General features: G+C 40.0%; 2 protein-coding genes across 2 annotated transcripts in view; one reads left to right on the forward strand and one right to left on the reverse strand.

The window, feature by feature from the left end:
- Positions 1-2,885, reverse strand: part of LOC124605771 (corepressor interacting with RBPJ 1) — a 71,055-nt gene extending 68,170 nt beyond the window's left edge. Inside the window, exons 1-2 of the mRNA XM_047137655.1 lie at positions 2,689-2,885; positions 1,988-2,082 (exon numbers count right to left, since the gene is read on the reverse strand). Coding sequence (XP_046993611.1) covers positions 1,988-2,082; positions 2,689-2,760 — 167 coding nt within the window. The 5' untranslated portion in view covers positions 2,761-2,885. The remainder of the gene's footprint in view (positions 1-1,987; positions 2,083-2,688) is intronic.
- Positions 2,886-3,358: 473 nt separating this feature from the next.
- The window catches only part of LOC124607026 (26S proteasome non-ATPase regulatory subunit 6-like), a 190,724-nt gene continuing 176,649 nt past the window's right edge, over positions 3,359-17,433 (forward strand). Inside the window, exon 1 of the mRNA XM_047139191.1 lies at positions 3,359-3,558. The gene's annotated coding sequence lies outside the window, so the exon portion shown is untranslated. The remainder of the gene's footprint in view (positions 3,559-17,433) is intronic.

Below are 17,433 nucleotides of genomic sequence, written 5' to 3' on the forward strand. Positions count from 1 at the left end.
ACCCAAATACGCTGGTTTGTCCCCTCCCTCCCCGGATCCATGCAAACATGTATTAAAAACATTATGTTACTATTTGATACAAATAATGTTAATGTTTTAAAATAGTTTTGCATGTGGGCTGGTGGACTGATTTCTGTATCTCCTCTGTTGCACCATGATGCGTAGAGGTGTATGAATACAAGTACTAGGCTGTAGACAACATTAAATTGACAACTCTGCCACTTGACGTGTATTTATGTCAGTTTTTTTTACATGTTACATGTTTTGTTCCATCTCTGTTTCATACATTTTGTAGATTGCTATGGCTATGATGTCCGAACTGGCCAATAGTAAATAAACTGAAAATTGTACAACCTACAATGGAAAATGTTTTCTTTTGAAAGATATATCAAGGCTGTCAACTCACCTGCACACAAACTTATCAACATTCGACACTGTTTGGTAAGCACACTGTTAAGAACACGAACTCAAAATCTTTATTCACAGAAACTGTTCTACTGAATCCAATCACCCCAGAAGTCACAAAGAAGCCAGCTTCAGATATTTACTTCACAAACTGAACAAAATACCCATGAACAAACATGATTACACACAAGAACTGAACACAATAAAACAAATTGCACAGGAGAATGGAGAGTATGCAAAATAAACCACAAAATACAAAAACAAATAACCAAAGCGCGCAAGCACGCACACACACACACACACACACACACACAACAAATCAGCTGAGAGTAAACAACAAATGCCACATAATGACTTACAAAAACAAAGTCACACACAAGGTGGGTAATAAACTAAAGAAACAAGGACTCAACATTGCGTACAGAACCAACAACACAATACAAAGCAGACTTGGAAGAAATACCACCAACACTGACAAATACAGACAGTCCAGTATGTACCAACTTACTTGCAACTGGTGTCAATCTGTATATGTGGGCAAACATGTAGGAATTTCAGAACCAGGTATACAGAACACCTCAGAGCACGGAAATGCAATAGCTCACAGTAAAAATTTGCAGGCCACCTGATAGCACACAACCACTACCCAGCAAACTTTGAAACTGACAAATACAATTCAAACTCGCACGCCTCACTCAGCCAAACATGCTATGAAACAAATGAATACCACACAGCCCCAACAACACGCAATGGCAACGAAAACTCTGCCTATGTTTTGAGAAATCAAAAAACTGCAGTGCCAAGCGACCATAGGTCACAAAGTAAGCCTATTTACTTCACCAAAAACACAGGAGAATGCACCACAATCTCAAAACTATAAGTTACACACAAAAAATGTGATATAGACTCAGTTCCGTTCGTAAATGCATAACAAACGGAAAAATAAATTACATTTTGCTGTTTGCACATGACAAGTTGTATACTGTGTAGCAGAATAGCTACCAAAATAAATGGACAATAGCATCATGTAAGGTATATTAACTAATGCATACATCCACTTTTCACCAATTAAGCTATAAATCGAACTTTGACATAATGTTATAAAGAACAAAAATGTTAATATGTGGGCCTAACAACAATTTTACAGTTAAAAATAAAAATTAAACCCACTAAAGACAGCACAGAAGAGCTGAAACATGTATGGGTGAAACAAAACAGGAAAACAGGTGTCTTGCATATGACGGAATTTCTCATCCCATTTTCGTAGCAAGCACAGGCGTAACAAGAAAAAACTGCACCACAAGATGATTGGTCTCAGGTTGATTGATTTTTGTTGTAGAGTAAAAAAGAACCTTAATAGTATGAAACAAAGAACAACTCAGGTTAGTTCAATCTTGCATGAGCATTCTATCATGATTAGTATTCTTCAACAGTCAAGGGCAGACATTCTTGTACTTGCTATGTTAAAATAAAGATGAAAATTGGAATGTGATGAATACATACTAACAATAGGCCAGAACTGATTTACTTATGACAATAAAAAGTGCTACACTGTTATTACATGTAAATTACATATTCTTACTTGTTGGTATACAAATCTTGCTCCTTTTCATATTGTACTCTAAGTTCTTCTTGCTTTTTCTTATAAGAATCAGCTTTCTGTTCAGCCATCCATACCTGTAATTATAAAGTTACATCTTTTGAAGCAATAATTTAGGTACATGTGTCAATTCTATAAGCAATATACCGAAATGACAGTGTTATAGGTGGTTACATATTGAGCCAGATTCTTGCTGGAAATTATTGGTTGGATTAAATGAGGGCAGTAACAAGGTGCAACTATGCAATGACTTTTAAAATATCTTTTGATATTTTCTGTTATGCAATATACTCAAAATGAGAATGAATACAAAAGCAGTCAAATGTGGTGTAATGTTTTAACTTTATGCAAACAAAATTGTGACATTGTATCTGCATTTCTAAATAAAGAATTTTTAAGATGCAGATAATTTGGTTCCATGTTCCATGGAACCTCTTCATGATAAATCGTTATGATGTTGAACGAGTTTATTTATATTCACATCGTTGCATGCTGAGCATCTCTAAATCTTTTTTAAAATATACAAATGTGAGTAACTAATTTATATCCGCCACATTTTGCACATTACAATGATATAAATTCTTCTACGGAATACAAGAGGTTGTCAAGAATAACATACTATTTGTAGTATAACTCAGTTTCCGATAAACGAAATTGTTAGTGAGGTATCATAAAAAGCTTACTCTCTTTAAGTTATCTCGAGAGGCTGGATGGAAAAACTTTTTACACATATAATTATTAAATCCTTTCCCCATCTTTTATTTGTGTTTGGCACTAACACTAGTCACAACAAACAATAAAAATACACAAAGTAAACACTATTCCACAACCACTCTCCCTGCCCTACTCCATTCTCCAAAACACTGAAGTTGAAAGGCCTGTGACAGGTGACAGCGATTGCACAGTTCGATTTAATACATTCGAGTTACCAAACTATCGCTATTCATCACGATTATTGCAGTGTGATTCGTAAAGTTTTGAGAGATATTTTTGATCTCATTTTAGAAAAGATTTTTTCCGGCTCAACTTTTTCGAGGAATTAGATGACGTTTTAGAGACTCTTAAACTAGCCACTAGCTCCTGCGGAACTCCATGGAATGTGATAATAGGTACTCCCAAACAAAAATAAATATTTGTATTTTATTGAATAATTTTGTAATATTTCATAACCTCGTGCTGCAGTTTACATTTAAAATTTTCATCCTCAAATAGTCATTATTGGAAGGTTGTATGAAAGGGTTCCATATCGGATCTATCATTGCTTTTATTGAGCACTTTGACAAATCTCCATTGGGTCTGCGTAAGAACTCTGGACCCGCCATCTAACTTCAAACTTTGGGATGACTAGCACTTCGTGAGGAGAGTTTGTCGAAGCAAGGCTTTATTATACGCGGATACGTCATGCGGCGTGGAGTCATCTGGTTGAGAGTAGTATTTTCCGCGAAATTTACTATCGTTGTTGCGTGGTAATCGTCGTTAGAATAGTGCACGTTGAACACGAGGATTAGTAGTGTACTTCGCACGTTGAGAAACATTGACGTCCACGTCCTGAGGTCAGACGCTGTTTGTACTGTATGCCATAGGGAGCATGAGTCACTAAGATAAGTTCGTATAAAATTTTTCTGAAGTACTGGTAATCTTTTAGGTGCAGCTGTCGTTTTTTGCGAAAGAATGGTAGTAAGATTTATTGTTGGTTTACAACTTTACCGTTTTTGTACGCAGTAGTTTAGTGACATGTATTTGCTTATTATAAGAGCGCTTTTAGTTTGTGAGAGTTTTGAGTCTTGGTTGCACGAGTTGTAGATGCAAGCTGCATTGGAGGGAAGCGAAGACTGACGGTTTCTACCGTAAATACAAATGTAGCTTAATTTTTACGTAAGACACTATCAGTAGCAACTTCTGCCTGTCATTTACGTTCCTGATGGCTCTTCTCCATGATGGGGTATATGAAACCCGTGTGAATGAATAAATACAGAGAACTTAGTTCCCTGTGTGAGCCGAGTATAACAGTACTGGTGATATTGCGCAACAGATGGTAGCTATTTTTTCCCCCAAAATGAGGACACCCACAACGCCACTGACCAACACGATTTTAGGATTGTTCTAGTCCGGATCTCCGTGAGAGGGCAGAATAGCGTATTACCGACGTCATACAGTACTTAGCGGTGCTAGATTTTTTTTTTTCTCTGTAGCCTAGCCCAGGTAATCGATGCTATCTTGTGACGTTTTTTTGGTTTTAAATAAGAAAGTATGACTGCAGTAGAACGGTGACTATGGTGAAATCCAGACTAATGCCCTCAGGATTGCAGGATTTAACACTTTAGCTTAATTTTGTATTTTCAGATAGCTGTATCGCACCGAAATAAACTGTTAAATGAAACTAGGAGGAAAGACAAACTATCACAGCCAAGAAACATAGACCTCACAGATATATATAAATGCCCCCGTGAACGAGCAAACTTGTTTTTGAAATGCGCTCTTTCCTAGCCAAAGCATCTGTCAAACAAGCCCTTACATGTATAAAAAAAGTTTGCCAGTTAAACCTCACTTTGAAGCACACTGTTAGTGTTCGTGAGTATTTTGACAGTGGTGAGAATGGCCACAAATGCAAACAAAGTTGTCATAGCACTGACTTTGGCACTGTGTTGAAAGAAGAAAACAAGCTGCTGGTCCAGGGAATTGCTTAAAATGAGAAATTCGCCCATGAAAATCGGCTAAGGGAAATATTACTCTCATAAACCGAAGATTACATCAACTTTTTTCGAGCGGACAATGGAATTTTTGCAAACATGTTTGGCACTAGTAAAAGAGTAAACTTGTCTATCAAATTCGTTTTTATGTAGGATGGAGGTGTGGAACGAACCCCTTACACGTAGCAAAAATGATCGTCAATTGAATCTGAGTTTTGAAGCAGACACTTTTCATGTATGCTTATTTTGGCACTGGTAGGATTGGCTGCAAATGCATATAAAGAGTTTCTTAACATCGACTCTGCCACTGCGTGTAAAGAAGAGGAAGAAAAAAGATGCTACTCCAGGGAAAGATTTAAGAGAAAGAAGTATACACATGAACCTGTTAATGGAAATGTTACACTTAAAACCTCGTGATTGCACCAGTTTCTGCAGATGGACAGTAAAGCGTTTAATAACTTGTTTAGAGCTACATCTCCCTCACACTGAAAATTTACCTTCATCTACTTGGTCCTCCAATGACAGTTCATTAAAATATAGACCACATCGCCTGTCGAAGAACCGGAAAACTTTAGTTTCTTTAATTTCATTGCATGCATGTTATGCACGAAATATTTTGTTCAGAACCTCATCCTCCGTAATATATGGCTGGAAAAGATGAGACCTCTAACATTTTGGTATTGGTCAGTGCTTTTTGTTTTTGTCCTTGATAGTAATTTCCACAATTGAGACTCACGATACAGTGAGATAAATTATAATAAAACAATTTTCACGAAACATCGACAGAAACAACGTCCGCCCTATTGCCAAACTTTTCTTCAATCAAAATTTCGGGACTCTCGTTTCCGACAACCGCATGATTGGCTATCGACTGATGTTGGCATTCGATACTGGCCTCTCAGAAGGTTGCATACGCGTTCCAAAGATTCACAGAAACACGTCATTCTTGGAATGATTTATTATAATTATTTATGTAATAAAATGTCACGTAATGATTTATCAACGGCCAGTGCCTTCATATAAGAGTGCTCTCTAAGGAGAGAATTATTATCGTCAACAATTTACAAATTAAGAATAAACACTTATTTTACAATTTGTAGTATGCCTTCTCATTATGGCTGATCACTGAAAATTTATTACAAACGCATCACCATTATCTTTAAATGTCACTTCATTAGCCATCAACGATACAAGCCTTCAAAACAGAATATAATGATCATGACCAGACGTTGCATGGTTAAGTGCTAGTGTAATGAATAACGTCGTGGTTGCTGAAATCGAAAGTTGTTGGTTCGCATCCCATTACATTCAATTTTTTTCAGTGTTATTAACACGTTCTATTACTTTCTGCTGACAGTAATAAATGTATTCTACAATACTGGTTGTTATTTACATTGTCTGGTCCGAGCACGAAGGATGAAATAAATATTTAGCGAGTTCCAATTGTGTGGTTAGGCAAGAACCTAAGAGGATATCTTAAATTCCTGCGACCGAAACGAACAATAATAAAATACATATATTGGGTCTTTATTTCCACATATGCGCCGCCTTTTGAGTGTGTGGTTAGGCTGGAATGTAAGAGGACATTTTAAAATGTTGCGAGTGAAATGAGGAGCATTAACATTCATATTCTTCTGAACCACAAATGTTTCGCTGTTTATGTACGAATATGTGGCGTTATCCTAGGGCATGGTTAGGCACTGATGCAACTAAAACAAGCAGCAATAAAATTCATTTTCTGCCTTTTTACTAATATTTGGCTCTTTATTTCCGAATATCTGGCGTTTTCCGACTGTGTTGAGGCTGGAGCCTAAGAATACAGTTTTAAATGCTGTGGCTGAAACGAGTTGCAATAAAACTTGTATTTTTTCTCAGAACTATTCGTCTCTTTATTTCCAAATATTCATATTCTTTTTTGTCGCAAAGTCGATAGCCGATCATGCAGTCGTCGAAATGACATTACGTTTGTGGGACTTGTAAAACGAGCATTTTTCCAAAAGTTTCTTGCAGACATGATCTATGCTTGACATACACCAAACAGCACCACACCCTGTCAGATGTTTGGCAAACATAGTACAGTGTGATAAACTGTTTGATTATTTACGGAGGCCTTAAGCTAAAAAGAACTAAACATCGATTGTAAGTAATATACATAGATATATTAGTTTTTAGTGACATAATCGATCGTTTTTAAAAAACTAACAAATAATGTAATGCAACAACCGAAATACCGGTGTGTAAATTGTTGACTATTTGAGAGGAAATCGAAAATAGAAAGAACATCATTCTCGAAACAACGCGAAATCGTAGAACTGTATTCAGACGCTACATTAAACGTCGAAAATGCGGACATGTCGGCATACCTGCGGACGTATGGTAGTCCCGTGCAGCATTCAAACTCTGACTGCATCAGCAGAGGTATGCGTGCAAAACAGATACCATACCATGCACTCTAGCTGGAGGAATAGTTGTGGCATTCGATTAAATGGTTTAGGAAAATCATTGCCAGATTGTAGTAGAATAATATATGTCCTGAATCGGCCAGACCACGAGATCAAAATAATAATTTTAACAATGGTTACCTTCCTCCATGATCTCCCTTCTGCTGGTTCGAGCATGTTAAAGGAAAACCTGCATTATGACAATTATAAAAGTATCGACTTTGAAAGTTGTAATTCTGAAATGATGTCTTCTGTAGATAACAGATAAAGTTCCTGTGTAAATAGAGCTATAGCTTTATTACACCTTTCTTAAAACTGACACGAGAGAAACAAGGTATATATAAAGAAAAATTCCGCATAACAACTGGAACTGAAAGCCTTGGCATCTCAGACAAAGTCACACGATGAATTGAATGCCACCAACAGGAACTCAGAGTCTTGGCATCCCAAACCAAGTCACATGACAAATTGAGTTCTACCTCTTACCTTTGTTACACCAACACATGTAACTGTCAGATGACTGTGAAACAGTAATATTGGCAAGACAAATATTGTGACTTCAGCACATAAACTACTCCACAATGACATAAATTTTATGTAAAAAACAAATATTCGATTCTATACCAACCACCTACCACTGTAACCTGTGACTTCTAAACTTCACTGTTGCAACCATTTCAAGGAAATGGACATATCAGAGCAGCGAATTCTGAACATTTTTCTCCACACATGCAAATACCAAATTTATTTCAAAACATTGGCACCAGATGACACAAATCCAGGGACCACCCAAATAAAAGTGTCCTCTAATAACACCATAAAAGTTAACAGAAAAAATGATTAATACAAAACAAACTAACTTTCGAATCCAATACGCAAACATGGTGTCACTTTCAGAACACTGTTATTGCAAAAAGCTAATGGATGATACCAAAGACTTCAATTCACTCATTTCCTTCGCAATATAATTTATACATCTGTGTTGTTTTCATTGTGAAGACTGGCTGTGGCAACTTCCCATACTACTCTATTGTGTACAAGGCTCTTCATCTCTAGATAATTGCTGAGATTTGCATCCATTTGAATCTGCCTGTTTCCTGTAGTCAAGCCTTTGTCTTCCTCTACAGTTTTTAAATCCTGAACATTCCTCCACTGCTAAACTGACTCCTTGTTGTCTTTGGATGTCACCCATCAACCTACCCCTTTTTTTTTTTAGAAAAATTGTGACAATTTCTTTTCTTCTCTATTTGATTCAAGACCGCTTCATTAGTAATCCGATTTACTCACTTATTCTTCAACATTTTTCTGTAACACCATATTTCAGATGCCCCTATTCTCTTCTCATATAAACTACTTAAACTCCCAATTTCACTCATGTTCAATGCTACACTCTAAGTAAATATGGTCAGAGAAGATATAACACTTAAATTTCCATTTGATTCTCAACATATTTCTCTTTTTTCAGAAACGCCTTTCTTGCTATTGCTATTCTGCATTTTATGTCCCCTCTATTTCAGCCATAGTCAGTTATTTTGCTAGTGCTTTTGCTATGTTTTTAAAATTTCATTTACTAATCAAATTGTTGCCTCATTTCCTGATTTGATTCGACTGCATTCAATTGCCCTTGGTTTACTTTTGTTGATGGCCATCTTACGTCCTTTTTGACACACTATCCATTCCATGCATGCACTCTTTCAAGTCTTTTGCCAGCTCCAAAAGAAGTGCTGTATTATTGGCAAACTTCATAGTTTTATTTCTTCTCCCAAAACTCAAATAAATTTTCCAAATTTTCATTTGTTGCCTTCTCTCTTTGTTTCATGTACACACTGAATAACATTGAAGAAAGGATACTATGTTGTCTCACTCCTTTCTCGGCTTCCCTTTCAGTGATTCACCTCTTATAACACCAGTGTCGTTTATGTTCACGTTATAAATAACTTTTCGCTACCTGCATTTTAGTCCTCCTGCTTGAATGGGTGGTACTGCGCTTGCCTCCTATGCCAGTGGGCCCATGTTCGATTCCTGGCTGGGCTGGAGATTTTCCCCACTCATGAACTGGGTGTTGTCCTCATCATCATTTCATCCTTATCACTGGCTGCAAGTCGCCCAGTGTGGTGTTGAATGAAATAAGACTTGCATATGGGGGCCGAACTTCCCCAACTGGGGCCTCCCGGCCAACGATGCCATATGCTCATTTCATTTACCTGCTTTTTATCCCTACTACCATCAGAGTTTCAAGGAGTGTGTTCCAGTCAACTTCATCAGAAGCTTTCTCTGAACCTACAAAGACTATAAGCATTGGTTTCCCTTTCATCAACCTGTCTCCTAAATACTACAGTCAGTATTGAAGAAAAAGTTGATGCCATGCTGAGATTCAGTGGAGGATGTTAAGGAAATATAATTCACCCACAAAAGAATGAGATTACAAAACACTTGTTTGACTGATTCTTGACTCTTAATCATGCGATTGGAACCCTTACCAGGTTGGATTAGTAGAAGTGAGAGTGTTTCATCATAGAATAATTTTGTCAGCTGAAACTGCATTAATGAGATGCCAAAAAATCTACAGTCACAGATAATACAAGAGAAGTGTTCTGTAGAACAGTTGGCCAACATTTCACTTCTTGCCACATACATCCTGCAAAAAGAAAAATTATAGCTCGTACAAAGCCTTGTCTACAGTATTTCTACCCAGTTGCCATTCACTAATGGAACAGGGAATGGGAGATATGATAGTGGTACCAGAAATACCCTTTGACACCTCATACACCTTGAGATGGCTTGCGGAGTATAGATGCAGAGTCCTCTGGCATACAAACTGATCTTTCCCACATTCAATTTCTCCCACTAGTTCCACTGCTCTGTGTACAATTTGTGTCAAAATTTTGAAAACATGGCCTCTTAAGGATGCAGGCTACTTTTCTGGCTCTATATTATGTAAAAATCAACACCTATTTTTTCAGGTATTGTTTATAATGTATAAGTTTTGCATATGTTTTGTTGATACCAGGTAATGCAGCACTCTTTCTAAACAAATTAGAAGTATTTTGAATATTTTTAACCTGCGTGGGGTTATTAAAAAATTACAAAGAAATTGATGCAATTTTTCCAAAATGTTCATCAAATTGAGGTACCATTTATTCCAATCTTATACATTTGAAGGAGACCAAATTTTTAGCAGATATGCATGACATGATGGCTGAGGTACTAGATCTGTTTAATTCCACCTATTATGTACAAGGACAAGACAATATATCTCACATTTTAATTTTTATAATTTTTTCTTAGTAAAAATGTTATTTTTTCTATAATTTAGTTGATTCTGCAATAAAACTTAGGACTACTACATAAGTATGGACTATTGCAAGTTACAGAAAAAAGTTAGAACAATGCTTTATAAACTTAAGGAAATATTTGGACCAGAATTCTGAAAAATACAACTTGCAGGAAATTGTGAATGAAGATATGAGTCCATTTAAACTGTGCCTCAGAATATTCCTGAAGCATAGTCTTCATCATGCAGCATTTCTTCATCTTCAGGCTTCCTCTTGGCATTCCTTTTAGCACTTCTTGCTTCTTTGCTAACTTGAACAGCGAATCAAGCAAGCAATTGATCTTCCATGTTAGAGCCACACTTCATTCCTAAATTTCTCAGGACTTCCAACCTTCCTATCGCTCCATCATCGAAACATATCACTTCATCTAGTACACCAACTTTAAATGTATTTAATAGTACAAAAACATTCTTGGGTAATCTTTCCCATACGCAATGGTTGAAACTTTCATTTGTATTCTGAGTGCCCCCATGAAGACATTTACTAAGCAAAACAGGGTCACTCCGGTTTCTAAAAATTGGTTTTATTTAATTCATAACAGGCTCAGGAAGATAATGCTTATGATGGTATATCTGACCACTTTCTTATGCTTTTTGGTAACCACACTAAGAGTCTGCTCCTTTAGGGCGAAGTCCGTGAACAGGGTGTTTATCTGTGGACCACTTATGAAGGTAGGTGGCCCATACAGCTTTTCTCATTGCTGTAACATCATTCAGAGGTGCAGTTCATCTAATGGACAGTCCATTATAACTCTGAAGAAGGTCTATTTCAGTTTCTGTCAATCTGCCTCAGCCAGAAAGAGATTTTCCATTAAATAGGAACTTTCATTTCTCTTCATAGCTTCCTCAATCTAGAACCCATCATCTTTTGCACACGTTCACAACACTTCAGTTTTGTTACCAAGGTATCACCATAAACATTGAACTCACTAATTTTATTCAAAGCTTTAGAGTCCCCATCGCCTAGGTAGTTCATACATCTAATGTTATAAAAGGGCACTGACCTCTGAAATATTTTTAGAGTTCCATCACACTCCATACCTCCACTGTAACCACCACAATTCTTAGAACACCGATGTTCAATAAGTCCTTCAGTGTTACCATGGCAGGTGTGGCAGTATGGAGATAAGCACTCAACATCAACAACTTTTCCATTCTCCAGAGAAGTAGCACTTACAACACCATTCAAGGAACAATGTCCTCAACATCGCCATGTCCCATCAAGTGCAACAGCAATGTCCCTGGTTGCGCTATTATATACAGTTTCTTTTACTGCACGTTCCATAGATGCTTTAGAGACAACCATCAATGCACCTAAAAGTATTTTTATGTACTTGCTGAACCTACTGGGAGGAGGAGAAAGGTCCATCAAATCACAAAACGTTTGAGCAGCCTTTTTTTCCTTTTCCTATTGCACGCATTGCATACACTAACTTCAAATTCACATCATATGAATTATGCACAAAGTTCAAAGTCCTTTTCGAGGTAGATTTATTGCAGTATCTACACAGAACAACTAATTTTGACGCTAAACCTTTCCTGCTAAATTGTTGTTTAGTTATATCCAGACAGCTTACACCATCACATTGTTAACATTTCGCCACTTCCTTTGTCAAAGAAGATAAGATGCCCACATCAGCAACAACAAGTCCACCACAAACAACGTCATTGTTAACACAAAAACTTGAATCGCCAAGAGGTGTGCCACGTGGAAGTTTCTTCGATGAGGAACTGATACATAGGTTACTTTCAACAGTGTGGTTACCACAGAATTTCCTTTTATTGAATTTCTTGATGCATAGCATAGTTTGTAGTCATTGCACGATAAAGGATATGTACTTCCACAAATATATGTAGCACTTGAGCAACAAACATTCAGTAACACGTGAACAAACTGCTTCAGCGAAACAAAAGTAAATACTAGTAAAGATAATCATTTACAGACACTAGAAACCTGCACTGTTGCCAACATATACAGTGTATCATACGTAAAATCGCTGGAAACTGAAAGTTCACAGTTCTTTTCGAAATAATACTCATTTCTGTAACAGAAATAAAGGGGGCATAGCAGCATAAATGACTGTAACTTTAAAATTTGATGTATATATAGGGTTTTTTCATTTGAAACCCTATAATGTGTATATCAATATAATCAGGAAAGACTATAGAATTTAATAACGTCATAAAAATTTTATAAGTACCCTGTGTCCTTAAACTGACAGTTCTATAAATTCACACTTGTCTGCGCTTGCTGCCTTTGGAACTTGAATTATAACAATCTTCTCACTGTATCAGGTTATTTTGCCTGTCTCACACACCTTGATCCGCCTCTGTAGTGGGGTGGTTGGTGTAGATTGCTGCCATGCATAGGACCTAGCTTTAATTACTGGTACTGTGAGAGAATTTTTCTTGGTGGGAGGACTGTAACAGTAATCACTCTGCTTTATGATGTCAATTGAGGAGCTCCTTGAGCAGATAGTAGCAGCTCCAAGGTCTGTTAACCTGACAACAGTCAGGAGAGTGATGTACTGACCACATGTTCCCTCATTACCACAACCAAGTGATGTCAGGACAATCCTATGATCTCATAAGAAAACAAACTGTCCAGTTGCGATACCTTAATATTATGACTCATACGTAATCAAACCACTAACTTGGGCACATGTTTTGTTTATTCAAGCTGTAATTAATGGACAGTAACAATCATAATTACCATAATTTATGGGCAAGATGGCCCCCTAGTGGTGCCATGTCTACTGAGATGAGGTGTTCAGCGCATTTCACTTAAAGTCATAACCATCTTTCTTTTTTTAATGATGGTAGTTTTAAATCAGAAAACAAGACACTTCCACTGTGCTGCTTTGGTAGTTTCTCTGCCACCACCAACGCCACCCACTGCTCCTTAGCGTCACTGAAATTGTCATTCATAATAAGGTCTCACAGGAGCAGTAACTAACAGATTTCTGCCACTTTTTAAGAAGATACAAGTAAATGTGTGTTTTGTCTCTCTTCTGGGGATGAGGTGGAGATCCTGCCGTCCGCTGAGGATCTAGATCTCTCCAGACCCTCAGACACAATGGATATAGACTGCTCAGGCAAAAAGTCGGTGACAGCAGGTGACCCTGAGGCGTAAATTGCCTCATTGAATGTTCCATGCCTTCCCAGTCTCACGATGACATCATCCTCCTGTGGAATTGCGGCGGTTTTTTCCACCGTCTAGCTGAGCTATGGCAACTGTTAAGCTTTACATCTGCTTTCTGCATTGCCCTCCAGGAAACCTGGTTCCCGGCAATGCGGACACCTGCCCTCTGTGGCTATAAGGGATACAACAGGAACTGTAGCGAGTATAATCGAGTGTCAGTTGGAGTTTGCGTTTATGTCCTACACTCAGTCTGTAGTGAAACAGTGCCCCTTCAAACTCCTCTTGAAGCTGTGGCTGTCAGAATAAGGACGACGCAGGAAATAACTGTCTGCAATGTATATCTCCCTACAGATGGTGCAGTACCGCTGAATGTATTAACTGCACTGATTGATCAACTCCCTAAACCTTTTCTACTTTTGGGAGATTTTAACACCCATAACCCCTTGTGGGGTGGCACCGTGCTTACTGGCCGTGGCAGAGGTGTCGAAACTTTACTGTCTCAGTTCGACCTCTGCCTCTGAGATACTGGGACTGCCACACATTTCAGTGTGACTCATGGTAGTTACTCGGCCATTGATTTATCAATTTGCAGACCAGAACTTCTCCCATCTATCCACTGGAGAGCACATGACGATCTGTGTGGTAGTGACCACTTCCCCATCTTCCTGTCACTACCCCGGCGTAAGGGCCACGGATGCCTGCTGAGAAGGGCTTTAAACAAGGTGGACTGGGAAACTTTCACCTCTGCTGTCACCGTTGAATCTCCCCCACACGGTAACATCGATGTGATGGTTGAGCAGGTGACTACAACAATCGTTTCTGTGGCAGAAAACACGATCCCTCGCTCTTTAGGGCGCCCCCGGCGAAAGGCGGTGGTCGCCGGAAGTCGCTGAAGCTTATCAAACGACGGAAGTAGGAGTGTTGGGAGAGATATGTCTCGACCATTGGGTGCCATACGTCACCTTCACAAGTCTGGGAAGAAATCAAACGTGGTTTCGGGTACCATACCCCAACAGGTGTTCCCGGTGTTAACATAAATGGCGTGTTATCTAATGACGTAAACGCGATTGCCGAGCACTTTGCTGAGCCCTATGCCCAAGCCTCTGCATCGGAGAATTATTCTCCAGCCTTTCGCACTCTCAAACAGTGGCTGGAACGGAAAGACCTCTTGTTCACTACATGCCACAGTGACTCCTATAACGCCCCATTTACAGAGTGGGAGCTCCTCAGTGCCCTTGCACATTGCCCTGACACTGCTCCTGGGCCAGATCGATTCCACAGTCATATGATTAAGCATCTCTCATCTGACTACAAGCGACATCTCCTCGTGATCTTCAACCAGATCTGGTGTTGTGGCATCTTTCCATCGCAAAGGCAGGAGAGCACCATCATTCCAGTACTTAAACCCTGTAAAAACCCACTTGATGTGGATAGCTATCGGCCCATGAGCCCCACCAACGTTCTTTGTAAGCTGTTGGAACCTATGGTGTGTCAGTGGTTTGGGTGGGTCGGGTCCTGGAGTCACGTGGCCTGTTGGCTCCATGCCAGGGCGGCTTCCGCCAGGGTCACTGTACCACTGATTGTCTTGTGTCCCTCGAGTGTGTCATCTGAACAGCCTTTTCCAGACGCCAACACCTGCTTACCTAATTTTTTATTTCCGAAAAGCGTATGACACCACCTGGCGACATAATATCCTTGCCACATTATACGAGTTTAGTCTCCGAGGCCTGCTCTCGATTTTTATCCAAAATTTCTTGTCTCTTCGTTCTTTTCATGTCCAAGTTGGTGCCTCCCATAGTTCCCCCATATCCAGGAAAATGGGGTCCCGCGGGGCTCTGTATTGAGTGACTCTGTATTTTTAGTGGCCATTAATGGCCTAGCAGCAGCTGTAGGGCGGTCTGTCTCACCTTCTCTGTATGCAGATGACTTCTGCATTTCGTACTGCTCCACCAATACTGGTGCTGCTGAGCGGCACCTGCAGGGAACCATCCACAAGGCACAGTCATGGGCTTTAGCCCAAGGTTTCCAGTTTTCGGCCTCAAAGTCGTGTCTTATGCTCTTCTGTCGGCGTCGTACCGTTCATCTGGAACCACAACTTTACTTTAAAAATGATCCAATCACTGTAGTCTAGACATATCGATCCTTAGGACTGATTTTCGACGCCCGATTGACGTGGTTTCCTCACCTTCGTCAACTTAAGCGGAAGTGCTGACAGCACCTCAATGCCCTCTGCTGCCTGAGGAACACCAACTGGGGTGCAGATCGCTCTACACTGCTGCAGCTCTACAGAGCTCTTGTTCAATCCCACATTGACTATGGGAGTCTGGTTTATGGTTCGGTGGCGCCCTCAGCGTTGCGTTTACTCGACCCAGTGCACCACTGTGGCGTTCGCCTAGCGACAGGAGGTTTTGGGACGAGTCCGTAGATCAGCGTCCTTGTGGAGGCTGGAGTCCCTCCATTGCAGATTAGGCATGCACGACTGCTGGCCAGTTACGGTGCACATGTTCGTAGTTCTCTTGCACATCCTCCTTTTCCCAACCATGGCAGTTCATCTCTTGCATCGGCGGCCCAGGTCAGGGGTTCCAGTTGCAGTTCGTATCTGATCCCTTCTTTCCAAACTGGAGAACTTGGCTTTAGCACCTATACTTGATGTCGATTCATGTACACCTCCATGGTGTACACCTAGGCTGCAGCTTCGCCAGGACCTTTCACATGGCCCTAAGGATTCAGTTAATCCTGCAGCTCTCTGCTGCCACTTCCTCTCGATTCTTGATATGTACCAAGGCCACGAAGCAGTTTACACCAGCGGCTCGATGGCTGATGCTCACATCAGCTTCGTGTATGTCCATGGAGGACATATTGAACAGCTTTCCTTGCCCAATGGCTGCAGTGTTTTTACTACTGAGCTGGTGGATGTATCTCGTGCTCTTGAGCATATTCGTTCATGACCTGGGGAGTCGTTTCTTCTGTGTACTGATTCATTGAGCAGCCTACAGCCTACCCTCATCATCCTTTGGTAGCGACCATCCAGGAGTGCATCTAAGCCCTGGAACGGTCCAGTCGTTTAGTGGTTTTTGTCTGGATCTCAGTTCACATTGGAATTCCATGCAACAAACTTGCTGACAGGCTGACCAGACAGGCTATGCGGAAACTGCTTATGGAGATCGACTTCTCTGCAACTGACCTGCGTTCAGTACTACACCACAAGGTTTTGCGACTTTGGGAGACGAAATGGCTTAAACTCAGCAAGCACAACAATGTGCCGTTAAGTAGAATGTGTGGCCCTTGCAGGGACTCTGTGGTTCTCTGCCGGCTCCACATTGGCCATGCTTGAGGGACTCACGGCTACCTCCTGCATCGTGATGACCACCTCAGTGTCATTGTGGCACCCCGCTGACAGTGGCTGTGGCTGGCTTTTCCTTTTTATTCTCATGGTCAAGCAGCCATGGACATCTACTGTCTTCATATTACCCCTTCTACCTGTTTCTTGCTTCTCTCTATGGATTTATTTTCCTGTTTTGTCCATAGTGGTGTTGGTTGTCCTTCTGTTCTTCTGATTCTTCCTTTCTCCTGTTATTGTGCTGTACATCTCCTTTCTTTTCTTCTTTCCCTTGTGTAATTATTTTATGGGGAACAAGGGACCAACGACCTCGCAGTTTGGTCCCTTCCACCCCTTTTAATCCAACCAACCAACCAACTCTCCTTACACCAAGTGAGGCGCCGTTTGGCAGCCACTCGACCATGAAATCCTAGTTTTCACACCTCCCTCCTAACTGTCACAGTACTTGCAGTGGATCCTGCTGCAGTTTGGAATTCCTGTG

The sequence above is a fragment of the Schistocerca americana genome, chromosome 3 (genome assembly GCF_021461395.2).
Source record: "Schistocerca americana isolate TAMUIC-IGC-003095 chromosome 3, iqSchAmer2.1, whole genome shotgun sequence".
Classification (NCBI taxonomy): domain Eukaryota; kingdom Metazoa; phylum Arthropoda; class Insecta; order Orthoptera; family Acrididae; genus Schistocerca; species Schistocerca americana.